The sequence below is a fragment of the Anopheles arabiensis genome, chromosome 2, assembly GCF_016920715.1.
Source record: "Anopheles arabiensis isolate DONGOLA chromosome 2, AaraD3, whole genome shotgun sequence".
NCBI classification, from domain to species: Eukaryota; Metazoa; Arthropoda; class Insecta; order Diptera; family Culicidae; genus Anopheles; species Anopheles arabiensis.
Window position 1 is genome coordinate 66,502,699 of NC_053517.1, and position 9,861 is coordinate 66,512,559.

The 9,861-nt window shown below is 40.1% G+C and overlaps 2 protein-coding genes across 2 annotated transcripts; one reads left to right on the forward strand and one right to left on the reverse strand.

Annotated features, from left to right (window-relative positions):
• Positions 1-2,518: 2,518 nt before the first annotated feature.
• Positions 2,519-3,686, forward strand: LOC120897067 (putative nuclease HARBI1). Its single transcript, XM_040301678.1, has 4 exons — positions 2,519-2,704; positions 2,768-3,203; positions 3,273-3,410; positions 3,480-3,686. Exons 1-4 carry the CDS (start codon positions 2,583-2,585, stop codon positions 3,510-3,512), a joined length of 729 nt encoding a protein of 242 aa, XP_040157612.1. The 5' UTR covers positions 2,519-2,582; the 3' UTR covers positions 3,513-3,686.
• A 151-nt stretch (positions 3,687-3,837) lies between these two features.
• On the reverse strand, positions 3,838-4,868 carry LOC120897068 (TSET complex member tstA-like). Its single transcript, XM_040301679.1, has 2 exons — positions 4,485-4,868; positions 3,838-4,417 (listed from the first exon to the last, which is right to left on the reverse strand). The coding sequence occupies exons 1-2, from the start codon at positions 4,635-4,637 to the stop codon at positions 3,902-3,904; spliced, it is 669 nt and encodes a 222-aa protein (XP_040157613.1). The 5' UTR covers positions 4,638-4,868; the 3' UTR covers positions 3,838-3,901.
• Between the last annotated feature and the right edge of the window lie 4,993 nt (positions 4,869-9,861).

The window sequence follows — 9,861 nt, forward strand, 5'->3', positions numbered from 1 at the left end:
TGGCCGTTTTCATGTCAATCTACAACGGTGAAGCGTGCGGTGAAAAGGCTTTCATTTCACTAGTTTTTGCTATTTCACTAAAATCCCCATATTCAGCGATGATACACTTCATAATCCTCCGATCGTATCGATTTGTGTTGTTCAAAAAATGTCAAATGACATTCAGACTACATTGTTTACATTTCATGTCATTGGATCAGCCCTGAAGGTAGCGACACGAATGAATTTCGTTTAATGACAGTCGTGCCGTGGAAGCATTGAATGTCATCAGCCAAAAATTATTTTGACCGTCTGTTTACGGTGACTGTCATGAAAAATGTCAACAGTTAACAACACTGCTACAAACAAACAAACGTTTCTGAAAAAAAGTACTCCACATACCTCAAAATAATACTTCCTCCATTGGATACATCGAAGCCACTGGAAATAACGACTAGAGAACTCAACGGACTGTTCTATGTAGTTGGAGCATCAGCCCGTAGGTTGCCTCATAAGAAATGTGTCCACAATTTAGTGCAAGAAAGAAACATCGAAACCAGAAAGGATGATGCATACCAATTTATCAAGCTGAAGCAACTAGCGACCTCAAATTTCTCGAATTTACCCAACAAGAAACTGTTCGATATTGGAGTGCTTTGCTTTGTAGCTTTCAATCAAAAATTTTCTAAATTTTTGAGCAAAAACAAAGAGGGTGTTGAAACAAGGCTCAAGCGGTACATCAATTATGATCTTTTTGACGATGGTTTATGTCAGTCATGTTTCATGTTATTGATTGATAAAATATTCAATACGTTCATACAGGGATTTCTAAAAAAACTAAAGCTCAACAAGCCTTCAAAATAAGCATTAAAACCTTCAAGAGAAATCGAAAGGCGGGGCGAATGTGTTTACCGCTATAAATGTTATTAATGTGTTTTGTTATGTTGTTATTAGTTTTTTTTTTATTTTAAGAATACATGCCGGAAATTTCCATATACCAACAAAAATTAATTTAGAAAAAATATAAAGTTAAAACATCATAAAATCCTCTAAGTGTTTGACAATATCTATGAACATTTTCGATTGATTTTTTTACTCTTTTTGACTTCTATCGCAAACACCGATTACGAATGATTTATCTGTTTTATGTTGGTTGTTTTATGTTATCAATCTCGAAAAAAGCAATTAGTAATATTAATAACAATAATATCAATAACGATTGTCGGTGGTACAGTTGTTAAGAGATGCACGAAATTTTTGTATACAATCAGCGAGAAGATTCAAACAGTTAACTGTGATTTCAAAACGTATGGCTGTTTCTCGTATGTGTCAATACAGAATAGTAAGCGAATCATTCTAGAGATGGCGCTAGTGTTTAACGTATTTTCATTTGAAATAAGGAGACAACTTTTGAAGCTCATTTTGTTCGAAGTGTCATGTCGGTTTGTCGGTGACACAACCGCAATGTACTTATACATCAACGCATACACACAATCAGCTGACGGCGAAAGGCACGGGCTGAAGCGCAAGTATAAGGCAAGGCAGGGAGGGGAAGGGAGTTAGAGGAAGAGGAGGAGGAAGGAATGGGCGCCAATATTTTTGAATTTTTCGGCCGTTTTTTTTGCTCCACCGTCTGAAATAGTTCATCCATTCCTTCAACAGATGGCGCTCGTTCCGCACCTAAAAACTGCAATAAATACGCTGGCTATCGTAGTTTTGGCTGAAGTCTAGCGTATTTTTTGCGTATTTTTTGACACAAAACGACGCAAAAAACTACGCAGAAAACTGCTCGAATTTGCGCAGCGGGAGGCATGATAAAATTCTCTGAACGCCTTGATTTCTTCCGTCGCTTTGCGCAGCGGGTATATTCCGATGTTGCCTCTTATGGCCCTGGGCCCATAACCTGTTAGAGATTTGCAGTGCCGTAGGGAAATTAGGAATAGACAGAAGCACGTGTAGTTCGGTTGAAGTAATGATGAATAAGGATGTTTTATTTGACACAAAATGGTCGGAGTTCATACAGCAGAGGTGTGTAGTTCGAACAAGGGTAATTCAGATTTTGAGGTGTGACAGCTAACAGTCCTGCGTTGCACACAGGGTGGTCCTGTGTCCAACATTATGTTCGGTCGAAAAATAGCTCCAATTTGGGACAAAAAAACATAAAGTTTACACAACACCAATTTAAACTGACAAAAAGAGTGTGGAGCGGCCCACAGTGCCCAGGTCGCATGTTCGAACTGTCACTGGTTTATTTACAGCGCGGAATTGGGTTTTACCCAAAAAACTAACTAGAATCGTGAAGGCCCCCATTTTCAGATTGCGCCAAGATTGCGCATAAATTTTTAAGATTATAGGCCCGATTATTAAACACAAACGGAAATGACACAAGACAAGTTCGTCAAGACAAACGGAAAATAGACATGCATTTTGAAACCGTTCTTGTCATAGACAAGTTTCGTTAAAAAAAATCTTTCGTTAAAGCTGTGTCAAAGCCTTTGTCGATGTGTCAAAATGTTCAAAATCAAAATAAAAAAACGTAAACAAGTTTAATTAAGATACATACGTTTCGCAAGCTAACAACATTCCTTGTTTTAAAAATCGAAATGATTTTCTCCCACTTCGTAAGTGACGATAGCAGCAGTGATGAAGAAACAACGGTTGATCTGGCAAAACAGCGCCGACTGCTTCGAAGTGTTTTCGACCCGTTACAGCTTTCTAACCAAGCGTGAGTTAAGCATGCGGCTCATTTGTGCAAACCGTGTTAAACATATGTGGTTGTTCTTTTCAGATTTAAGAAAAATTTTCGTGTATCGAAGGAAATTTTCCTTGACATTCTGGCGGAGATCGAGCCCAAGTTCCCACCGGTTAAGGGAAAGGGGCTTAAGCCAAATGAAATTTTGGCTGCTGCTCTGCGATTTCTAGCTGAAGGCAGCTACCAAAATGGAACCGGTAATGATTACAAAATAGCTATTGCCCAGCCTACTTTCTCGGTAGCCTTTGCAAAATGGTTGAACATTATCGAAGAAACTCTTGGGAACAAATGGATCTCTTTAGCGATGGAACCAAATGAGCAACAAGATGCACGACGATACTTCTTCTCAAAAAGTGGCATTCCTGGTATAGTGATGTGTGTTGATGGTACACACATAAAAATTATTGCACCTGTGGACGATTACGATCAGCATTATAACCGGAAGGGCTATTACAGCCTAAACGCGATGATTGTAAGTAAAGCTTTAAGTTTTTTTGTCTTATGTTGTGTACTTCAATATTATTTTTCTTCGTACCGGTAGATTTGCGACCATCTCATGAAAATTCGGTATGTGAATGCCAAATTCGGAGGAGCCAATCACGATTCACATATTTGGAATGTAAGTGGAATGGACAATTTTTTCGAAACAAAACATCGAAGCGGAGAAACTGCATTCAAGGTACTAGGCAATACATTAAACCATCCTATGGGTATTTGTTTGTGTAAATAATCTTTTAAATTCTCACAGGTGATGCTGGATACCCTTCAAAACCATGGTTAATAACACCAAAACGTACTCCTGGTCCAAACACACCAGAAACTGCCTTTAATAAAAACCATTCTTTAGGTAGAGAAATAGTGGAGCGCACGATCGGGTTGCTAAAAATAGATTTAAGTGTTTGTTAGGTGCTCGACAGTTGCACTACACCTCGTTAAAAGCAACTCAAATAACGAACGTATGTTGCATCTTACACAACATGTGTATTGCGTATGGATTGGAAGAGCTAAGCTCAGATGAATAAAAGGCAACGCAACTAAATTAGCGATTGAGTTCTATTCTTTATTTTTTATTCATCACAAAAGTTCACATCACAAAATGCATCACAGTTCAGCTGAGCAATAACAGTAAACATAAATTAACGCCTAAAAACTTAAAGATAATGGATTTTTTTAATCAATTGTCAGGCGTTCCATTGCCTCTTTCAGCGCTGCTGTTGCGTTATCTATTGCGCCAGCTACCTTCGTTAGAGCAGCAGTGGATTCTTTTTGCGCCTCTATGTTGCGCTTCATGAGCTGTAGCAGCTCTTCGTTTAGGCGCAATACCGCTTCGGTGTTTCTGCGCTTCCGGCTCCGTTTCTGTCGAGCTTTGGCTACCACCGGGTTTTGCTGCTCGTTATTTTCCATCTCACTATATGGCTGCTCGTGTTCTAAGTTTTGCTCATTATTGTTATTCGCCAACAATTGGTTGTTGTTGTTGTTGTTGTTGCTGTCCATCGTGCAAAGCTGATCACCGAAAGCACGGCCAGAGTTGCCTTCTATTGTGGCCTTTAAGTTGGTCAAGTCAGCAACTCGTTCCTCCACGTCGTTTAAGGGCCGTTGATGGAACGGCCCGCCACCAGTAGCCAACAACGACGCTTTATTAACTCGCAGCTTTTTTTTGACCGCACATTTATAATCGAACCATACCTGTAAAAACAGACATCGAAAATTAAAAGCAAAATGTATATAAGTATTGTTGCTCTTTTAATCTTACCCGCTTCCACGTTGCACCCGTTCGAATTGGCGGTCCAAGGGCGTTAAGATGCTCGGCCATCTCTTCCCAAAAAGCGGTCTGGTCACCTTTGAACATCCCTCTAGCGATGTCGGGGACATCTTCCAACTTGTCGACCATTTTTTGGTACTGCATTCTGGTTGTGCGGGCGTCTTTGTTATTCCTAAAAGTGTATGCAGTATTAGATGTGATAATTACATGTGCCTATGCTGTTGGTTGTTGAAGCAGTCACTCACTGAAGAAGTTGCTGGAATCCAATGCTGTTGAACGCAAACCGGGTGCGCGAGCCCTTCATCTTTAGACTACCATCGAACAACAGCAGAGGAAGGAAATACCAGCAGCTTCTTAAGCCGAAACAGCAGCACGTCTCCAATATCTCCAGCATATCGCCATTTTTATGGATATGGCGGTACACATATTTTTGTTTAAAATGATAAAATTTGATTATTTCTGATATAAAATACTTACATTTTTGTCGTGAAAGCAAATGTAACAACTCTGACCGACACAACACAACAACAAACAATCTGAGATTGGCGCCTTTCCGTGACAAAAAGCTGACGGAAAGCTGTTTGACAGTTTTGGATTTCCGTTTGTGTTTCATAATACATATCTTAGCAGTGTGATTGTGAGTTTGTGTTTCGTTAAATTTTATTTTTCCAACACACAACACAAACGGATGTCATAATACAAATCTTCCGATTTTGACAACTTGTCTTTACAATTTGTGTTTAATAATCGGGCCTTATATGTCCGAGATATATAAAAAAATTGACACATAAATATCCCGCTGCGCAAAGCGATCGAAAATTTCTCTAACTCAAATTGCAAACATATTTCACAACCCATAGCCGGCATCGCGAATAAATGAACACATTTTAACAGTCGTTTAAAGTTCATTTTGGTTTAACCGAGTTCATTTGTTGTTCATTCCTGTTAAAATAAACGACCGTCAAAACAGTTAACGACTGCTCGATATCGCATATAGGCAAACACGGGGAAAAAATCGAGCAGTATAATTAAACGACTGTTAATTTGTATCGCATACGCTCTTGACAGTCGTTTGTTTAACGGCGGCATAGGACCAGTCGTTAAAATTAACAAATGAACTCAATGCGTTCGCGATGCCAAATTCTAGCAATTTTTAACGACTCTGGTTAATTTTTAACGACTGTTAATTTTAAACCAATTCTTTCGCGATACCAGCTCATAGCTGTGAAATATTTCGCATTCAAAATTGTTGCAAATTTATGAATGAAATATTTCGAATGTTTCAGCGCTGAAATTTTTGGATTGAAATATTTCTTCGATCGGAATCCAAGCGTTTTTCCTGACATTTCTGCTCGCTTTTGGCGGAAAGCGATCGAAAATCCGAGCTACAAAACTGCTCGATTTTGTCATGCGGGATATCAAACCGAACCGTTTGACAGATAAATATATGCCCAATCTGAGATTTCGCATCGTCTATTGCTACGGTCAGAATGATTTTTTTTAATTATGTTGGTAATTCGCATGCGATTTCATGTACAGTCTGCTCCCGAGTCACGCGGTTTTGAGAGCTCAAATAAACTTTGAGCTGTTAATTGGCATTATTTTGACACTAAACAATGTCAAAACGAAATGTTGCCAGCAACATTCATAGAGCGTTTCTACATACACCGAGACTGCAGGTGAGAGATGGCTGTGAGAGAATTGAAAATCGGTTTCTCACGCCGGTGTATGTAGAAGCTCACAAAAGCGCCAAGATGAGACTTTTAAAATGATGTTGAAAAAATCCATTTGAATCACTAAAATGAAGTCAAAAAAGTTTCTTTTACTTTTTAATAATATTTCTACGATTATTAGACTGCAAAAATGCAAACTATAATTGATCGTTCGCCATAAACTGCCAATTTATTTTTTTCTCAGCTCCATCGTTTCTTGCATGCTGAGGAGATTTCTCTCCCCGAAAATGCTGTCAGTCGCTGTCAAAGCATGCTGTCAGTTATTTTCTCAGCTGCTTTCTCGGTGTATGTAGAAACGCTCATAGACCACCTCAGCGATATGTTTTCGAGCAACAATGTTGCGCGCAACAAGATTAGACCGCTGCCTAATACGGACGTCACACGAGGCGTAAACTCAAAAAGTTAACGCTTGATTTGTATGGGAGAGCGTAAACTTCCTGTCAAAAGATTTCAGGGTTGTATGGCTGAAATCCAGTTTACGCCAAAGTTTACGCATCGTGTGACGTCCGTATAACTGCCCATTTTGCCCACGTGAAGCATTTTTGTAGTTTTGTAAAATATGCATTCAATCGCCTTGCATGAAATATTGTATAGAAATATCAAGTCTTTAAAAATACACCATGTAAAACTTCCACACATTTCTGTGACACTGGTTCAAGCTTATTTTCGAAGTGGCAAAATTACATCAATATGCTACTAAATCTTATTTCGCATTTTTCTTGGTTATTTGTAATGTAAGGATTATGAAACATACATAGTGTTCGTAGAATACTCTAATGAATCCATTTTGAGCATTGGAAAAAATCTTTGTTGTGAAATAATGTTGAAAAGAGGGTGCCCATTTTGCCCCGCATTCCACTACCTACAAAGGATGGTTTGCGAGTTTTTCAACACGAATTGTATCCTGATATCGGACATAAATATGATAACTTATGATATACTAATTAAGCAACGCGGTTGATGTACTCATAAGACAGCTTAAAACGAATGCCACACTTTTTCGGGAACGCACCTCTGAGCTTCAGTTATTATGTTTCATTTGATGGTTTTAACCAATAAATCAATGGCTAAATAGTATAATTACAGAAGAAGAGGCATTTTTCTTCCCTTCTTTCAATGATATTCAAATTTACATCAACAAACGAATTCATTTCTATTCGATATTTTCCTTGAGGCACTGTCAGATTTCATAAACCGCATCTCGCATTTTGCGTTACATGCTGTAATCTCTATTATAAAATTCTAGTAAAGGCTGATCAGCGTTACTTTGTTTTTTGCTTACTTTACATCCATACAATGACAACCACTTTGGTTACGGAAAACGCGACGCCGACTTGGTTTAGAGTGTTTCGAGGAGTAAGGAAAGCACGATACAAATTACAGTCAGAATTTAATAGTTGAACGCTGTTCCGTGGTTTCCAAAAAAAAAATACGTAACAAATTTTTGGCGAGATTTTTTTCCAAACATACGTTTTAGATGCAGAACAAAAGAAAGGGACAAACGTATTTGCGTTGAGTTTGTAGTTTTACCCAGTGATCGAGTTTCGCAACATAACGATCAAAGTAAGCCATACTTTTGCGTGAAACCGTGAACGGTTTGACAAGACAAAAGCTTCAGTGTCACCAACGTTGTCGCAGAATTTGTGTTTTTTTGTCGACTAGAAGCAGTATATCGGTAAAAAACTATTTGTGGCAAAAAGAAAAAAATCCATTTTCTTTAAGCAGTTACTAATTCATTCCCATATAGGTGAGTAAAAGGTACAATTTTCCGAAAAAGTTTAACAACAATGACAATTATTACTTATGATTTTAGAATAATGAGCAGTTTTGAAGAACAACTAGATAATAATTTTCCTATGCATCTAGAAGTGGAGCCATTAACACCAGCATGGCTTGCTCGATATGCAACTCCGCCTAACGAGACCCTAGCAGATAAAAAGGCAAGATTAAACCGCAAACGTCAAGCTAAGTACAGACATCACCATCGGTCCGCGAAAGTCCATACGATGCCGACTGAAACAATGGCGGTACATGCCACTCCCCCTGTTGGAACTTCTAACCGTTATCGAGATGCGCAACATGCTCATAATCTAACCAGCGGTATAAACGGTTCGGAACAACCTCAAACAAGACCAGTTAACATCGATACCACCGAAAATAATGTACATGTAACGAATACAGTCCATCTCACTCAAACAGGGATTGATTTAGAAGCGACCGCATCCACTGTTGAGATGTCATCTACAATTGCGTGGATGGCACGGTACGCCACCCCGGAAGAAGAAACTCCTGCAGAACGGACGACACGATTGAAACGCAAATATCAAGCCACCTACTATCGTCGTCGACGAGCTGCTAATTTATCGGTCCCAAATTCAGTGCCTTCCGTGCGAAAGACTAATCGGTCCAGTAGGCCTGTTTCCATGGAAACCAGCATTATTGATATCCAGATTCCATTAAGACAACGGTGGGAAACAATTCGACGACAACGACTAATCCGACGACATGGCACAAGAACTCTAAGGCAAGGCCTGGGATATCATGATGCCTACATCCAACCTCAACGGCATTATCTGGGAGTCCGTGAACCATGTCCATATTGTGCGGCGGAGAAGTGGTTTGGTGAGACTGGCACTCTCTGCTGCAACGGAGGCCAAGTGATTCTACCACCATTTGCCGAGCCTCCCCGTGAATTATGCGAATTGTTTACAAACTCACGATTCATGCAAAACATCCGAACGTATAACAACGCCTTTGCATTCACTTCAATGGGTGCATCGTTGCGAGCACATGATCAAGTGCGCCAGGATCGAACAGTCGCTGATGGTCGAGGTGTGTATACGTATCGTATACAAAGCGTCCTTTGCCATCGGATTGGTATGCTTGGCCAACTTCCAGGACGAGCGCCACAGTACGCACAGCTCTACTTTCACGATTCTTCCGCTGAAGAGCAACGAAACGGAGTAATCGAAGCACGTGTGGCAAGAAGCAACAAAATGGATCGATTGATTGTAGCGACACTTCAGCAGATATTAGATCAGCACAACGAACTGGCACACCTTTTCCAACATGCTTACGAAAGGATGACACAACAAGAAGATGTGCAGTTGCATATTCACGCACGTTTGCCAGGTTTGGATCAGCGTCGGTACAACCGCCCAACAGCCGATGAGATTGGTGGTATATTTATTTCAAACAACGCTGGAAAGCCTCGCGATATTATTTTGCAGAGTCGCAGTACTGGTGGCCTCATTCGAGTGTACGAGACACACCAATTATATGATGCGATGCATTTCCTCTTCTACATCCTTACGGTGAGATTGGATGGACGTTCGGCATTCCGAAGGCAGCACGAAAAGATAACACTCATTCTGCGCGTGAAAATCGCTCCGCTGTTGAAGAATCAGCTGACGTGATAAACGAGCAGCCTACGAGATCTTCCCGACAGATTACTCTTCGCGAGTACGCCGCCTATCGGATGTGCATACGGGCAGGAGAAATGTCTCTTATACATCGTGCTGGTCGACTGATGCAGCAATACGCAGTTGATCAGTGCTGCAAAATAGAAGAACAGCGGCTTAAATATCATCGCGACCATCAAGCCCAGCTGCGTGCTGATGCCTACTCTGGCAATA

Bases quoted from the DNA above. Each gene is read 5' to 3' on its own strand.
- LOC120897067 (XM_040301678.1), top strand. From the start codon at position 2,583: ATGATTTTCTCCCACTTCGTAAGTGACGATAGCAGCAGTGATGAAGAA. The intron at 2,705-2,767 runs GTGAGTTAAGCA...TGTTCTTTTCAG, and splicing joins TTACAGCTTTCTAACCAAGC to ATTTAAGAAAAATTTTCGTG. The intron at 3,204-3,272 runs GTAAGTAAAGCT...TCGTACCGGTAG, and splicing joins ACAGCCTAAACGCGATGATT to ATTTGCGACCATCTCATGAA.
- LOC120897068 (XM_040301679.1), bottom strand. From the start codon at position 4,637: ATGCAGTACCAAAAAATGGTCGACAAGTTGGAAGATGTCCCCGACATC. The intron at 4,418-4,484 runs GTAAGATTAAAA...CTGTTTTTACAG, and splicing joins CGGGTGCAACGTGGAAGCGG to GTATGGTTCGATTATAAATG.